General features: G+C 31.9%; 1 protein-coding gene across 3 annotated transcripts; it reads right to left on the bottom strand.

The window, feature by feature from the left end:
* Nucleotides 1–387: 387 nt before the first annotated feature.
* On the bottom strand, nt 388–17,763 carry LOC117232875 (synaptic vesicle glycoprotein 2B-like). Of its 3 annotated transcripts, none has more exons than XM_033492598.1 (12): nt 17,585–17,763; nt 9,665–10,085; nt 7,943–7,999; nt 5,377–5,538; nt 4,489–4,651; nt 4,250–4,371; nt 3,637–3,875; nt 3,186–3,406; nt 2,843–3,063; nt 2,193–2,352; nt 1,235–1,362; nt 904–959 (listed from the first exon to the last, which is right to left on the bottom strand). In XM_033492598.1, the coding sequence occupies exons 2-12, from the start codon at nt 9,666–9,668 to the stop codon at nt 904–906; spliced, it is 1,533 nt and encodes a 510-aa protein (XP_033348489.1). In that variant the 5' UTR covers nt 9,669–10,085; nt 17,585–17,763. The 3 variants fall into 3 exon arrangements, with proteins under 3 accessions (XP_033348491.1, XP_033348489.1, XP_033348490.1); XM_033492599.1 differs by lacking the exon at nt 17,585–17,763 and adding an exon at nt 10,290–10,969; XM_033492600.1 differs by lacking the exon at nt 17,585–17,763 and having other exon boundaries at nt 388–959; nt 9,665–10,220.
* Nucleotides 17,764–18,610: the final 847 nt, after the last annotated feature.

Here is an 18,610-nt window from a genome sequence, read left to right as displayed (position 1 = left end):
ACTTTTATATTAACATTCATTCTATTGCGTATATTTAATGTTTTTCTCCACTTTCTGAAGTATTATCTCATAATACTGATAATTATTTCATAATATTGATAGAAATTCTATTCGCATATGCAAACATAGAAATATCATTGATATGTTACTTAATGTCTTGTACAGAAGAGGTAGTAAGAATACAGAAATACAGAATAGACGAAACATTTTACGACACTATACTATGCCATTTATGATTAAGAACAATGAGTATAGACATTAAATATATTAATGTTTAATATTAACTTTTGCGTGATTAAAGTGTTTGTGGATTGAAATTACATTGTATGTGTGATTTTTGATACTAAAATCGAGCACGTATGAAGTAATTATGTATGTTGCGTGGAATATGTTAAAATTATATTTATTCGTATTGGTTTAGGAATACAGGTGTTTTAAATCGAACAAAAGAATTATAAACGTTAAACAGCGTCTCTTGGCTTTATATTTGTAAACGTTTTATCAACAATTCACCTAACTCGTTTTGGCGCGCAATTCGAACATAGTTAACCGCGCTCTTACATTATCTTATCTAATTTATGATTACAGTATCCGATCATCTTTAAGATGATACACAAAATAAAATAAATATTATATATTTACACAAATTTACACGTTGTTGCACGAAGTAAAAACGGACTTTCCTTATTAAAAATTCTTCACGATCTTATAAAAATCGAAACATTCGCAGATATCGAAGTGCTTATCGTTTTCTTCGATCATTATTATCGCAATACAGTGCTAGTTTTTGTCAAGAACTTCTCCTATAGAAGAACGATCCTTCTCAACGTGTATCAATTGTACTTCCACTTCTGGAAATACTTTTATCGTTCGATTCTCTTCAAGAGACGAGTCGTTCTTCGATTATTCGAGGGTTTCTTTACCTGTTTTGGGTAACAGGAAAGACATAAACCCGCATACTAAAAAGGAAGTAATAAAAAATTAATTAGTATATTTATTGTACATACATCCCTATTGTAAAAATAAAATATGATCTTCTTTATCACAAGTGAAAAGCATGACAAGTTTCGATGGTTATTCAAAAGAGATATTCTTAGTATCCATCTTCAATTTATAAACTTTGACAATTAGTTTTCAATCATTTGCATCATTGATATTTGTAAATTTTATATAATTTACTATTCAATTGTTCAATGAATTATTTTGTTAGAGGCAATTTATAATATGTACTTACTGAATAAAAATGCTGCGAATAAAATGATAGGAACCACGCAGGCTAAATCAATCAGGTAGCCGAATACTAAGTTACCGACTAACGCGCCTAATCGACCCATGGTAAGGGAGAGGGCTGCAGCCATTACTCTGAAAATTCAATAAATTCATAGTTTTAGTTCTCAAAAATAAACACCAAAATATAAAATATCCCTCAAAATATAACAATATTAAAAGTATGTATACTACTCATGATATTTAATATGAACGAATGAAATATTCTGATACTGGTTTTTCGGGATAAGCAAATGTTTCGATTTTGCATTTGCACTTGGCATTTGCAATTTGAACCGACGTTTCGTAAACATTGCAATTCACCTTTTCAAGGGAGACCTGAAACTGATGGTTTTAGATCTCTCTGTCTTCGTTTATATTCTATGATGACTCGCTTGACCGATCAAACCGACGAGTGAATCAGTGTCCATTTGGCCTGCTTCGGGCTGAGCCAAATGGGCACGTTCCACGGTATGCAGTCCAAACCTTATGAGAATCTGCACTGTTTTTATAAGTCCCTAAAGAGGCTCATTAGGGAAGTCATAAAGTAGCCGTCCATAATACAAATTTTCCACAACGCGCAATCGTCGAAAATATAGAAACGTCGATTAATTTTTGAAAATTATGAAAATTATGAAATATAAAAATGCTTTCCATTCCGCGACTGACTCGGTGGCACGGACGAACAAATAGTACGTTATTTTTTTATGTTGTAACGACACGACACGGCGACGATGCAAGTGGGTAAACTATGAGATTATACGATTAAAAGGCGTGTAAACGTGTCTTTCATTATATTGTGTCCTTGTTTTGTCCTCGGCTGTCGCCGATATAATTAACTTGAGGAACGATTGTAAATCACTGGGGATTGTGCGTTTGCTTGTTTCCCTAATAAATAAATCAGAAGAGTGTGCGTGATTGCTCACCTGAGATTCGTCGGAAACATGTCGACGATTATGCAATAGACCAACGAGATACCGAGGGACGTCAGTGCCTCGAACACGCAGGATAATATTAGGTTTTGCGTCGCATTGACCACAAAATAGAAGGCGACAGTCACAGCGCCGGATACCATTAATGACATGACTGAAATTCAGTAGTATCACTCTTAATTGTAGGATGGAACGAGGCAAGAGATATTTCTTAAAATATTATTCTTATTTACAAGAATGATATTTATTGCACGCATATACAGGTTGTCCCATAACACCTGGGACCTACTTCAGGAGTGAACAGGAGGCACGAAAACAACGAATAAAGTTCATACAAACATGTACCTTATCCGAGCTTTTTTCAATATTATAGCCATTTGTGTTTCAATAATAATAATCCGTAACTGTTTATTACGGTCTATATCATTCAACATATACCTGAAACAAGATCTGATAGGACACGTCTCCATACGAACTTCTTTTTTATTATTCTTGTACCTCTTGTCTACTCTTCGAGTGGGTCCCATATGTTAAGATACATCCTGTATGTATTTATACAGTATGTATTTATAATTGTATACTTACATACTACTAATACAAATATATACTAATTATACAGTATGTATTTATAATTGTATACTTACTCAAAAAGAACTTGGCGCCGAGTTTGTGCACGAAAATCGGTAGAATAATGGAGCCGGGAATACAAGCAAGTCCTATGTAAACTGTGTGAAGATAAACGGAAGGCGCTATTACAGTGTCGCATCCGTAATCCTGGACTGTAGTTCCATTATCACTCGATAAAGACGATACTATGCAAACCGACGTGGATTCGCCAGGATATTCGTGTTCAAATTGTTCGAATCTATTGAAACAGTTAGATGTTCAATCCCGCTGAGTCAATTAAACAATCGATTTAATAAATCCGCCAGGCGCAATAACTTTTGAAAGGAACATAAAAATATTTTTCGGAAGGAATATACGCACCTGGTGAATAATTCTGGGAACCAAACCATGAGGGTGTAGTAACTACTGGTAAGGCCAAATTGAATTCCACAGGCGAGCAATGTGTTCCTAAGGTACGGCGATTTACAGAGAGCAGCAGTTAGATCACGTACTTCCTTTAAAAGCACCTTTAGATCCTTTCGTTTGTGTAGTTTCAACAACCTCGTGCTTTTGTCTTTGGTTTTTTCTTGCAGTGATTTTACCTGAATGAAGAAACGGATGATTACACAAACAAGACGTTAGAAATAAAAAAGAAGACGATACGAGTTAAATTCTCGTTAATCCATTAATTTTTTATTAGTTGATTTTAGTAGTTGCTAACACGAGAAACTTGCGAAACGAGAAATTGTTCGTCCTGAAAAGACAATGTCGGAGAATAAATCTAACGAAATCTGAAAAGATCTGGACTAGGTGTTTTTGTGTACTTCATTACCGGGTAAGAGTCAGCGTCTTTTCCAGTGTTCTGCGAGTAGATCCATTTAAATACTTCGAGGGCAGCTTCCGTTTCGCCGCATTCGAGGAGAAATTTCGGGCTCTCCGGGAATGCAAACAACCACAGGCCCAACATTATCGAGGGCAGAGCGCACAGCGCTACGAAGAGATTCCATGATTTAAAGTAGAACATGTCCGAGACGTACATGAAGTTCATCGGTATGATCAGCCATGCTATCACTGAATAAACGAAGAGAAAAGATAGTGATTAAATTGCAAAGCTAATTAGATTAAAAAATCTGATTAACAGTTTTAATAGAACGGTGAATTAATAAAACAGTCTAGATTATTCGATCATTAATACTTTGAATAAAGTAGTACGTTGTAAGAGAACAATTCAAATTATTCAAATTTCTCACCACTTCGTATTACAATAATATTTGTTGAAGAATATCTGGAATGGAACGACGAGCTAAGAAATTTATTTGAATTATCCAAGTTTCCCGCCGCACCATATTGATGCTGTTGTTATTCGCGAAAGTTCATACAGATTTACTTTATTCAATATTAAGAAGGAATATTACGTATAAATGAAATTACAAGATGAGACTCACGTGGTAATACTATGACTCCGACTGTCCAGAACATTTCCATCCAACAAAGACATTTTTCGCGATATTTTGTCGCCTGAAATTCCCCTAAATACGGAAAACAAATTCCCATAGCTCCGGTAACGCTGTATATATAAAATAAAAGAGTAAAAATAGGAACAAAACGAAAAGAAAAATAAAAAGTGTCTGAGGTGGGGAACATAAGATATAAAGGATTTAACATTCAATTACAGTACACTTACGCGAAACCGTTAAAGAAACGGAATATCAGGAAAACCCAAAAGTACTGGACAAAGGAAGAAGCAATGCCAACAATGCCATCCATTAACAATGTAGCGATTAATACAACTTTCCTTCCTTTGGTATCAGCCAGGCACCCCCATATGTAAGAACCAATCACCATCCCTATGAATAAGAAAGTAAAAGTTAGTTTTCTATTTTTAAACTAGTTCTATATCGTATGGTTTACGGTAAAAGAAAGGAATGAGAGAATCGAAAAGCGTATGAAATAGTATCATATGGTTTCTTAACTTTGGTTCTTTCCTAATAGATTATTGCTGATAATAAAATAATTTCCACGTGATACACATGCGGCATGTGATTTTCTTCGTTAAACACGTTTCGACGTGTTAAGCGCTGAGCGATAAAAGTTTGAGTAGAAATATTCGCTATGAGTCAGACACCTCCATTCATCAGGAGATAGAGATGTTATAATACCAAGTCTGATCAATAATGCTCACTTTTAAGAGGCTATTCCTTCATATTAAGGAAATTTCATTCGATAAAAATCAAAATTATATATTTCTGACAGGGAATTAAATAAATTTGAGAATTGAACAATAGTATTTTTGATAAATGTCTCAGCGTAGGTTAAAAATTGATCATTGGAAAATATTTTCTTTCGTTTAAATTAAATAAAATAAAATTTAAATTAAATAAAATTTATCGTTTAAAAAATTTTCCTGTTAGGAAAACATGGAAACTGATCGTGGGAAAAATTTTTTCTCAGCACAAATTCAAAAATTCTTTAAAAAATTCTCCCTTCTGAATTGAAGAATTCTAAGCTTATTAAGCAAAGAAAGTAAAAATACGTAAAGATATTAATTTTGTAAAGATTTTATGGTGCTCACCCAGCATTGGTGATGCTGTTAGCCAGCCTTTCGCGGTGGAATCCATTTCCAGGTCGCATTGTGCTGCTGGTAATACAAACGAAAGTATCGTGACTCCAATGGCGGTATCCATATAAATTAAACCGCAAACCGCCAACAGCATGTAGTGAAATTTCCCGAATCCTGATAAGAAAAATATAATCTTATAAATATTTATTCAAATCTTAAAGAAGTTACAAGGAAAGGATTTATCGTTGCAATCAAGAAACTATTTGATCTTTGATTCATACTGTAAGCTTTTGTTAAATCTTCTAAGAGTCAACATTAACTTGTTTCCAACTTTCTTCTTTTTTCCTGATACGCATAATGGAATAAAAGATAAGATAATCATTTGCAGTCGTTGTCTCGAAAAATTTGCAAGATTTTACGACTCGTAATTTTAACATTATGCTTAAAATTTGACTCGAGATAATTCCCCGATTATCTAAATTTAGGTGAACAATATTTTGATTACAGGATTCTCTCTCTTTTTCGAAGAAGAAGAAGAGCAGAATTTGTGTAAAGTGAGCATTTTGAAAGAATTATTACGACGCCTGGAACAGACGCCTGTTACTAAACTAGAATCAGAGAATGCTACTCTTAAGATGGAAACCGTACAACCAAATACAACAGGGATGATGTCCATAATAGAAATGGATATGCATTTAGATGAGCAAACAAAGAAATTGGACCGAGAAATTCACAGAATGAAAGGGAACTTGAACGCGGAACATCAGACAGTGAAGCAAGAACGGATAAGTTTATCGAGAATAAGGATGGATTTACTGTATTGTATGCAATAACTAATCCAGGTGTAATGGAAACAACGAAGACGGACCTACCATTTATGTTCAGAGTAGAATTCAATTCATCGACCATTTGTTGACCAACACCACGTTTGGATGTCATGGTTTTGAGCCAGACTGATAAGAAAAACTGGTTGAAATCCTTAAACTTTATTACTAACTCAGGAAGTTAGGAAGAATGCATGAATAAGTATAATAAGTAAGTACTAACTTCTTTTGCAAGATTTAAAATTTTCTTGCAATTTAGTATCTGTATGTGTTAATTAATTACATATGATTAATACTTTGTGATATTACAGAATTTAGGAGAAGAAGATGATAGCTCAGCTATTTCCCAGGTAGTGTTTTAAACATTTTTTTTGTACGTGGAAGAGTAGAAGTCTCGTTTTGCTATGGGATGAATTTGGAATGTCTGTGAATGAACGTGGCCAAAGAACTGGAAACATCGATCGAACATAACATCATTTACCTTTTTGCTTTTGGTAAGAATCCTTGTAACGTTTCTTAAAATACAATAATCTTATATTTTTTATTGCATAAGGAAACATATTTATATTTTTACAACTTTCCGAAAACAATATTTGTTTGTCATTTCGTTTTTCATCAAGACGCGTATACTTAACTAATACAAAGAATCCAGAATGAATCGTAATCGAATTATCTAGCCTGTGTTATTTGGAAGCAGTTGGCTCAAAAGGAATTTATATAGCGGCAATAAACTCCTTCTTGGAGTTATCAAAGATTACAGACTTTTCTGGTATACCGGAATTAAATAACAGTCTTACCAGTTTCAATACTTTGTATATCATCATAATACAGTGTATAATGTAAAGTTGTCGTGAAATATGAATTTATGCGTATTGCTGTACTTTGCAGAGATCAAGAGGGTGAAAGTAATTCGAAGATTAGTTGTACGATTTAAAAATAATAAACATCTCTATTTCCGGATTAAAAAAGATAAATTTTCATTTAAGAATTTAAGAAACAATTGATAATATGAAAATATAAATATCTTTTATTCAAGTTTTGCAATTTGTAAATGAGAATTGATTAAGATTCATATATAATTGAAATTTTTTCATCATAATCATAATAGAATTATATCGAGACAAAAGAAATATCGTTCTTCCGCGTGAATCAGCATTTTTCAAGAAGAGTAACAAGTTTGATCCGGTTTTGATGCTGACGTTAATTGTATTTATGCAAATACAATACGTAAATCAAACAGTGCTCTTGAACTAGATATCCCCTGTATTTTACAATCTCATTATTCAAATACTTACACACTTTAAACCATACCACTAGCGTAATTAAATGCAATTGACACTAAAACTACCGATCATTTACGTCTAAATTAAAATGTTAAGAATCAACGTTAAGATATACTTATCATCAAATTTAGTCTCAAATTAACTAAACGAAAAATTTGATTGGAAGAAAAGATGTCATTAAACATATGTAACATATCTTTAAACAATCCACGTTGGCTGAATATTTAATTAGAAATTGTGATAAATTCAATTCTCATTTGCATTTCAAAAGTGATGATTATTAATCGTGTACATTCCGTACAAGGAAATCATTGATTCGTAGAAATGAGTGTAATCAAAATTATTTTTGTAAACGCAGTTTTGCAATGATATTTTCTATTCCCGTTGATCAAGATCAAATTTTATTATGATAAAGCTTTGGTTTTCTTCGATGATTAATACTTAATCAATACGGAAAAGAGGATTGATTACCTGTTACGGTGATTGCATGCTCGAAATCGGCACCTCCGTCTGCCAAGAAGTCGAGCCCTGTCAAAGACCAAAAGATTTATGAGCTTCTTAAAATATCATGTTTTCTATTGTTATTTGAGGAAAGATCGCGATAGTGTATCAGTGTATCAGTATGTTTCGTGGACACGTGTTTGCCATGGAATTTTTACGTTGAGTAAGATATTTAAAGAATTGATGTTTGATAGATCGTGCAAAGTTTACTTGGATGATGATCGTTACAAATGCTTTTTTGACTTGCTAAATGTCGAATTCTCGCTAAAGTTTAGTACAGTGTTTTACATTAAATAAATAATTGATAACGTACAATGCAAATTTTATTCGGTAATGATTGGAAACATGTTTTTGATAAATATATTAAAATATATTAAAATTTTTATTTTCATGTAGATACGTGTTCACGATAATGAACAAAGTATTATATGAAGTAATGAATAATTATCAGTTAATAGATCATGGAAAATTATTCCTATAATGTTTCAAGAGATTTTTGGTACATAGAAAAGTGCAATTTGTTGTTAGCGGCGATATAAAAGATTATGATTTATATCTTTCCAATTATTATAGAAATAATTTTGGACAATAAATTAAATGCGACTATATAAAAAATTTTTAATTGGAAAAATTTTAATATAGACACATGATATTTGATTAAAGTCACTTAATTCGTTATTTTGATTTTTTTAATCTAAATATCCAAAGATTTTTATCATAAATATATTTCATAATCTTTCGAGACGATTATCCTTTGCTATCAAAAAGAAATCAGTGGTTGAGTAATGTTATATTAATAGCTACAGCAATATGTTGATTAGTAATGATGGTATCGCTAGCAAAGCAGTGATAGCAAATACATTAATGGCACTAAGAATGAAATAGAAAAACCGCAACAATATTATCTTGTATTGCAATCAGTAAAACATGTATGTACGGTGATAATATCCATCTATTCTATTATATACTATCATAGATATATGTGATTATGTTAATGTCGGTAATAATAATAATAGTTTATTTTTCAGTCTATCAGCCATCAAAATGAACTCGATTTAGAATTGTTTGTTAATGTCAGTAATCATTACTAAATTTGATCGCAATTGTTTATCTAATAACTACTTCAGAAAATAAAAAGAATTATTAGAAAGACAGAGAAAGCCTCTAAAAAGTGCTGGTGGTGATTCTTACAATTTCTAATTCAAAATCAACTTTCAGACTTGTAACTATTCTTATTTTACTTATTTCATAAAAATTCCACCAACTAATTCCAAACAAATAAAAAAAAAATAAATAAATATGCAGAAGAAAATATAAGTATAAAATAAATCAGTAAATGGAAGAAAATCCATAGAAATATTATTAAATAATTTCGAACGAACAGCAAACTAATATTTCTCAAATTCTTAGCATTCTCATAAACAACAAAATTAATATTAAAGAATCTACAATTCAAAATCAACCCTTAAAGCCATAGCTATTCTTATTCTACATATTCATAAATAAGAAAATGATTCAAGAATCTAAGAATCTAAGAATCTAAGAATCTAAGAATCTAAAGATCTAAATATCCAGAATCAGAAACGTATACAACCACTACTCTCATTCTACCATGATCATTATTATCGTCATCTTCATCGTTATCATTATACGACAGTATTTTCTATATTTTAAATCGTCATGAAAACCTACCCATGGTTTGCGGTTACGTTGCGGAGATGTACGTTAGTCTCTCGTGAAGTGATGAGGTCAGGTGGTGTCGGTGAGAATTCGGGACTCTGGAGGACCCCGGTCGCCAAAGTATAGCACTCTCTGTTCCTTGTTCGTGTTCCACGGTTTTGTCCTCGTCTGCAACCACCGTACGCCACGCTCATTGGTGAACACTCGGTGGTATTTGATCGCCGTTTTTATCGCCCAAGCGAATTTTGGCGATGACTTTCCACCGGGGAGTATTCCCTTTTTATACCCTCACGAAATTCTTCCACCTTCTCGTACAAAATCTTCTACCTTTTATTATTGATCGATAATCGATCTTTATAAAGTTCCTCTCCCTTCGAGTTTCTCTTTGTAAATGAAAGTTACAACTTTCAAATTCGATGAATTGCAGATACTTCTGGAACGAAATAAAGACGAAGGTTGCACTAGAAACGTGTTATAGTCTTCATAACTAAGTTTTTGATCCAAGCACGACCCTCGGTGGTGAACGAACGACTGACCAAAAAATCGATCGTGCCCCAGCATATATCTCCTCTCTTTTTAGTTATTAGTCTTCTCCCCAGATAAGATATAAAGCTTCGTCTGTCTCTGTCACTCTTACCTGTCTGTTTTTTTCCTCCTTCTTCTTTGTCTTCGCTTTTCCCTCTAGTTAAAGGTACTTGAGGCTTTTGTTGAGAAAAATTTGATCGAGCAAAAAAAGAAAAGAAAAGAGAAAGGAAGCAAGAACGGAAAGAAATCTGAGTGTTCTGAAAATTCCTGATATCCACCCCGTTTGTTTACACAGGGTTTAGTGTGTATGTGTACGGAAGAGTGTAAGTATAGAGAAGAGTATAGAACTGTGTGCGTTAAGAACAGTTTTGCAATAATTGTTTATGTCATACGATACAGTCGTGCACCTAATTGATAAGACAGTTGTAACAAGTATCACGGGATTTCTAATTGCTTCAGATTACTTTGATTAAAATACACCGGTTTACTCTTACGAGGTTGTTTTATTACGTACGAGAATTCTGTCCGCATTATGCATCGGCGATACCTTTATCTGACATGGTCGCCGAATTGAACTTACTATTTTGCATAAAAGCTTATTCTGTTTTTTATTAATAAAGGATGTTATTCTAGCTTACAAATGTATTTGAATACTTTACTATAAAAATCTTTACGGATATATTATGCGTGTTATATGAAACATTTTGAAACTTCATTAGCGACGTTGTAACGAGACACGTTATGACTATGCGCATTATTTAAAATGCATATGATGCAATATTTAAAATCAATCTGAAAATTTAGAAATACATACTTAAATACAGAGTTTGAAATTAATTCTACCAATATCATTAATAATATCCTTTACTTTAATCAAATTATTTATAATTGTTCTACCAATATGGGAATACTAAATTGACTTTGTTTATAGAGTATATAGAGTATAAGGAAAAATCACTGATTAATTACCTTTTCGTCATTCGATGTGTAATACTAAATAACCGAGTGGTCATTTAGAGTTCTTTATGCAAGTTTTCCAACCAACTTCTTAGTTCTTGACTAGTCCTAATTTTTGATAAAAATTGGATTAAATTATTACTATTATTAACACGTTTGCTCCTAATGATGGAAACGTATGTGTCACGAGTGGGTTTTTCGTACTGTACATCTACGTCGGTACGTCTGCGTCATTGATTCTCATCAAAGAAATTTGGAACTGGAAGATTCTTCTATTAGCAAAGTTTTTACACACGTTTAGTATTGTAAATGAATGTATTTTATTTTTACAAAAGTAGCTACAGTGCATGGTTTCAAATTTTTTTCTCCCATCATTCAACTCTTAAGATCACATTTAATTATTTTTTTAATGTAACTAAAGGAGGTAGCACCATAGTTAGCTACCTAATGATTGGCTTTATAACTTTCATGGGTAGCCTTCTTTGGATTCTATATATATTAATTGACCGGCACACGTATTTTAATTTTATCTCTTCTAGGAGAAAATGTTAATGCGTAAATTTTTATAATTGGTTAAATGATTATATGACTCTTATCATAACGATCAATTTAAACGCATTAAAACAAATATAAAGACACTCGTTTTTCACAACGTATCCATTTAAACATTAGCGATTATTTGGATATTCGACCTATTTTCAGTAGTTCAATTTCCTGCCACCAGTTGGCACATCGAAATTCTCTGTTTTCCATAATACTGATAGGGCTGCTTAATAGAAGAATTTTTAATAATTTCATCAAAGTAAAGGATATTGTAGAATCAATTTCAAATTAATAATATAATTGGTAGATCATTTAATATGAATGTATCTTTTTAACTGAGTGTAATTTGTTTGATAGTGCACAAATGTTCAAGAGATTTCGATGCGTGGAATGAAACTGACGACTGACAACGCGTGACGACGTACTTTTTTACTGTATTATGTAGGTATGTATATGATTTATAACGATAAAAAGATAAGCTACATTTTCAGGGTCTGTATGCACGTTGTCCAAATATGTAATAAGATTTGCAGTAAATAAATAAAGTGTTTGGACGAAATTCGGTTAGATGTGTGAGGTAACCTGTTTATCACATAGTATATCATGCTTGGAATGCCATCTACGATTATTTTGCACTCTTTGATATCTAAGGATATCTCATCTAGTTTTGATTTAATATTCTATTTCACGTGATGAAGAATATTTACAGCATTTGTACCTTATATAGATGAATATTGAACACCTTGAACTTATATAACCTAATGATAATATTACAAATGATAATATGTTACTATGAAATAAAACTGTACCCGAAACCATTCATCGCATCAGCTTTGAAAAGACCTGTAGTAATTAAAATTATGTAGAAACAGAAATTTCACAAAAATAACAGATGTTAGCATATTTGTAATTAGCTTTAAAATGATATCTTTAAATGTGAAAATCATATAATTATCTTAATACTATTTGGGCAACTATGGTCAATAAATTTATAGGCTTTGTACCTTTATTACCTATTACTTTTGCCCTTATGATTTTATTATCCTTTACCCACTTTATTGTAGCCTTTACAAAGTTGGTTTTTGACTTAATCTTTTATCATTGGACATTTCTTAAAAAGAAGACGCGATACGCTAGATCTAATACCAATCTGATAAAAAACAAATACGTATAACAACATGTTATAACATTGACGAATATCATTTAGTTAATCGACAGTTTGTTGAGGTATAATATTACGAAATTAATAATATACGACAGAATTCGATCTAAAACTGTCAAATTTCATTATGAATTGTTAAAAGATGGATGCCACACAAAATTCGTCCAACCGTATCTTTACAACCGGTATTTCGGTCCAAATTTTACCCGGTTATTTCTACAAGCCAATTATAAACGTCACGCATGAAACAGCATATTGCATTTGGAAATCTCGACGGAATGTTTAAGCAGACAGTAGTACGAGTGACTGAAGAAAACATGACGTTTTATCGGGGCCAAGTATGACGGAAGGGATTTTTCGATAATACGCCCACAAATATGTAGTAAATCTTATAAATGAGATAGGGATATAGGTAATAATAGTTGACATTTGTATATTGGTTAAATTAACCATTCGTGAGTAATTTTAGCTACATTAACATCTTGATTACCAGGTGGGCAGTGTTTTTAGATATTTCGGAGGGAGCAGACATCTTAAGTCCCTACTTGATACTTGTAATAAATTGATCGATAAGAAAATGCAAGTAGCTATATCAATATATAAAATTGTTCGTTTTCTTTCAAGTGGTATAAATCCCACTTTTATTGTTTCGAGACACTTAAGAGTCTGAAACCTAAGCTATTTGAACGTAATAATCGTTAAGATATTAACGAGATATTTATTAATAATAAATCTTAATGTAATACATCTTAGGAATACAATTTATACTTATGTTTATCTTGTTAATGTATTGCTGGTGTGTTAGCGTAATCGATGTAATAAAAGGAATTAAATTTTTTTATTACGAAACATTTAAGAGAATGAGTAGCTAGATATAGCGATATAAGAACATTATTAGCTATCATATTCCTCATCTTTCATTTTGTTTCAATTTAATTGAATTTTATTTTAATTTCATTATATCCATTCAATTTTATCAATCAAATTTCCATTGAACTTATACTTTATAAATTCTTTTGTCTTTCATTTTATACTATTTCGTATAATCTTTTAATTAAAGTCCGATACGAAATCCCAGTTAAAACCCCAGATTATTTCTTAATTAACTTAATCTCAGACTCTATTATGTTACATTTCGATTTACCTATAATTCAATTTTGATCTACATAAAAACAATACAAAAAGTATTGGCATATATCCTTACTTCTCACTGAAGTGATTATTTTATCAAATTTCATAGTACCTAATTTTTCTAGTCATATGAATCACAACCAAGTGCAATTAACTCTTTGCCTCATAATATTGAATTACATATATGGTATGTTTTATGGATGAAATACGCGAAGACAGACCGGATTCAAATTAAAGTACCAAAGTATCAAATTTCAATGATATACTTTCATTTTTTACTTTCATATTGCAAGACCGTGATCACTGAAAAGACATCGCGTACAATAATTCAATGTCTCGTTTCAACGATATTCGTTTCAACAGCAAACAGATAAAAGCTAAGGCTAGCAGAAGATTACAAGAGGTTAATCAATATGCAAATGCTATAATAAATATAGTTGTCTGCCGATACATTTTGTAGCCACTGTACTTATTATTTCATGCTGTAGATATCAAATTTATATTATTTCATAGATAACCCAATTAAGTCTAGATACATTTGATACAATTTTCTAGATCTTTCATTCGAAGCAAGATCACGACAATTTATGTTGTTACTCCATATGTTTCTCCGATAAGCCTGTTTACGGCTAAATGAAAATGATGACGCGTGGCTAGTTTTATCCAGATAATAATCGGTCACATCAAGTCTAGTCACGTCTAGGTCAAGTTGGTGCATATTTTTTTGATATAAGATTCAGTTATATTTCTTCTATTATAATCTGCGAACTATTGACAGTTACGTTCATTGTGTTAACACCTATTTACAGATGTTTTTAGTGAAAAATTCAATTGTTTATAACTTGAAAAATAAATTTCAAGCGATATTTTTGCATATTAATACTCATCTTTATTTAAGTGTCTAAAATCTGAAACTGTAGTCCTCCAAAGGCGAATGTAAGGTAACATTAACTTTGTTAAAAATATCTGTACAGCGATCGTAAAAACAATATAAAACCACATAAGTCTGAGTAATTTACAATACCAACGATCATTATGTACGCTTGTTTTCCCTGATTAATGCGTATACAATGTAGCGTTATAAGACTTATCACTAATTATCGTCGATTATGTCGCGAAAATCGCAAAAAGCGGAAGTTTACACGATTTAAAAGCCATAAACCACAAATCGATTAAACAGGCTACGTTATCGTTTCATGGAATTTGTAAGATCGACGACTTAGCTGAGCTAACAAAACATGTTTCCATTCTCTAAAACACAATACTGTTTCAGCGTCTTTTTATGAAATTTTCTAGATATTTTATTGTATTCTTCAGACATGAGTTGCTTCGATGGAATTTTTTTTCGAATCGATAGAAATCTTATTTAAATTTTATTTATTCGAACTTTATCTTGATTTTACTTGGATCTTAAGTCGTAAAATTGGAGATTGTTAAATGGGTTTTTTTCTGTAATATTTCAGTATTTTGTTTTCGTATCGTACTCTTGTTGATCGAGATCGTTGCAACATTATCACAGAATCGTACGGTTAAAGTCCCCGAATTAGAGAGATTTATCTGCTCTCTTATCGAGCTGGAATATGTCGGTAGAGTGGATCGAACCATTAAACACGAATATCTTCGTTTGCTTAGGAAACGAATTTGTCAAGTTCGAGTTGATACTTGAACGAAAATTTTGTTTCTCAAATGAATTGATAGAAACAATCGAGATATTAATCGAGTGGCAATAAAACGAATATTTGTTATTTTTAAATCGCATTGTACGATACTGAGTCATATTGGAGTTATTCCACTACAGATTCATACATTACATACATACATCAGTGTATAGTCGTAGATTATGTGATAACTACAAGTATACTGATTTGTAAATTTCGATGGAACATTATTTTAGACTGTTCAATTTTAGTTTATGCGATTTTTGTAGAACCAGGAATTGGTAAATCCAACTTCTTTGTAATATTTCCCTTTGGATTAGGTTGCATTAGGAATTTACAGTGATCACGAATCCCAATCATAAAGTTTTATACCAAAAGAGCAAACCACCGGAAAAACAGGGGACGTTAATCAAACTTTTTATTTTCTAATTACCTCAAATAAGAAAAATCCAAAATCTTTTCTTCTTTGATGTCTTTAAAACAACCAGTTCTTCAAGTTTTTTTCCAAAATATTCGAAAATGTAACAAATTCAACATCTTTCCTCTCTATCAAATCTTTCTTTCTTCACTACATTTGAGAGAATCACTAGAAATTTTTTCGAAACACCAAAAGAAACAAAAGAAGGAAAAGAAGTAGAAAATATATTTCTACCGTAACAACGTTTCGCATAACAAACATGTTATCGTTAACAGTCAAAACACACGACGATTTCCATCTCGCACAGGCCGATACATCAACTTTGACATCTGTCGAATCAATGACCACCCTTGATTTGTGTCATCATTCATAATTCGTCATTCCAATCCGTCAATTTTTCCCCATAACAAAGCCAACAATATCCGCAATGGGATTAAACACGACAAAATTAATCGCGATTATCGTGGTCAACGAGTGAGTGAATGAAAACTGTGGCCATTTTACTCGGACTATGGCCAAGATTCTGTATTACGTAATCAGGACGACGATTTAGATGTCTGTTTTATCAGACACACGTGTACGTCGCCTGAATATGATCCAAACATCGAATCAAAGGATCACCGTGATTTTTATGACACGAAATAACCGGAGATAACGAGAAATTTGCGAAATGATATAAATATAGATGAAAATTGCCATTGCGATCTTTTCTTATAAATTTATTTATTTATGGGGACAAGTATTTTTATTAATATTTTTGTTAGAATCGATGGTTATATGTACACTTTTTGAAAATGAAAGTGTATCATATTTATATCAAGCGAAATATATTTATTTCATAAATTAATGCCAGTTATTTGTAGGAAAAAAATGTTAGCCGCTGCAAGAGTTAAGAAATTTAATTCATGATCTGCTATTTAATGTTATCTATAGCAAGGGTTAAATTGTACATAATTTATGATTTTTTTTATTTAACTGTAACAATACACACACATTATTAGATATTTCACATTATTATTATCATTGAAATTCTTGTTAAAGCAGTAAAGAAATTTCGAATTTTATTTAGTATTCGAGAGACTCCGGGGGAAATTGGTATAAATAACAAAATCATACTCTCAAGAATAGAAGTTCTTTCAAAAAGATAGTTTTGCAAATAATTTGAATAACGTTCGTACAACAAATTTTGCGTGTAAATTTCACGAAATTTGATAAACGCTTTAAAATACATATACTGATAATAGAATCCTCTAGTTCCAATCTTATATTTTCTATGTTACCCGCATTTATCTCATTTTCCAACTTACATACAACTCGTTGCAGCTTTTCCACCGAGTCTCTCATAAACCACCAAATTCACAAATTTATTTCAAAAAAACACAAACTGAACCACAACAAACTGACTGCGCATTAAATGCAAAAACATTTCAAGCGTAGTATTCGTTGTAATATCTGCTGGATAAAACAGATATTTTCTAAATTTTACTCAGAGAGATACGAATTTGCATAAATACCCGCAGTTTATTAATCGAACTCACATTGGCTAAGTGAAATTAGTTTTCAAGACGAAATCGTCGTATCGTGTCTTCTTCTTGTAACACAAAACAAAAGAGTTGGTCGGTATACATATATATCGGAATGGAATTAGTATGAAAGGGCAACTAATCGAGAAGTAATAGTCGCGTCAGGTATGAAACGAAACTAAGCGTTTAAATCGTAGATCGACAAGGTAAGCCTGTAATTTTCCTTAAGTTCGCATATCGTGCATGCGCGCGAACGCTGTGTTGGCAAGCGATCGGTGGATTCGCGCCAAATATTCGATCGCCATCCCAATATCTCCGTCATCGATGCGTCGCGAGAGAAAAATAATAATTAATTGCCATCATCCAAACAACGATATTCGTCATTACGATATTTAATTAAGATTTCATTGTGAAACAGAGGAACGCGAAAATGAAAAAAAGAACCGCTAAGTAGATCGGAAAGAATTAGAAGTATTTCTTTAAAAATGGCCATGGTCCAATTGCAAAACACACCGTTTAGGCTTCGTGTCAATGTCAACAATGTTGAACGAGTAGGCTGATACAAAGTGGTAAAATACGGTTACGAAAATAGAATGAGTTTTTGGTACAAATAGGTTTTCGAGAGGAGGGACGAGGTTTAGGAGGTGTTTATGAATTAGAGTATTTCGTAAGGGAGAGATTTATAGTTGCACGCGAATGTCTTCGAAAACATAAAATGATACGAACTCTTATCAGTAAGCGGTTATGAAATTAATAGATTCTTTTTTTTCTTTGTGTCCCATAAAATCAATGGTTTCAAAAAGATCGTAGACAAGACTTTTATTTCAACTGAAATTTCTAGATTTATTGATAGCAGAATATAAATGAACTCTTCTCGGACATAAAGGATTTCGAAATTCCAAAATTATTATCCATATCTTCTATCACTCTTTGTAGATAAAAACGTTGTTTCAAAATTTATACGAATAGTAGAAATCTTGATTGAAGTAGCCTTCTTTCCTGTAGTCCTTTTAAGATCATTGATAAGAAATATTAATAAAT

The sequence above is a fragment of the Bombus vosnesenskii genome, unplaced genomic scaffold (genome assembly GCF_011952255.1).
Source record: "Bombus vosnesenskii isolate JDL3184/JDL3185 unplaced genomic scaffold, Bvos_JDL3184-5_v1.1 scf7180000013293, whole genome shotgun sequence".
Taxonomy (NCBI): domain Eukaryota; kingdom Metazoa; phylum Arthropoda; class Insecta; order Hymenoptera; family Apidae; genus Bombus; species Bombus vosnesenskii.
This window is presented reverse-complemented; position numbering and strand designations above follow the sequence as displayed.

What these genes read in the sequence shown, in the direction of transcription:
- LOC117232875 (XM_033492598.1), bottom strand. An exon ending in GCATGCAATCACCGTAACAG is followed by an intron (nt 5,539 to 7,942) that starts GTAATCAATCCT and finishes TTTTCTTATCAG; the next exon opens with GATTCGGGAAATTTCACTAC. An exon ending in CGTTTCTTTAACGGTTTCGC is followed by an intron (nt 4,372 to 4,488) that starts GTAAGTGTACTG and finishes TTATATATACAG; the next exon opens with CGTTACCGGAGCTATGGGAA.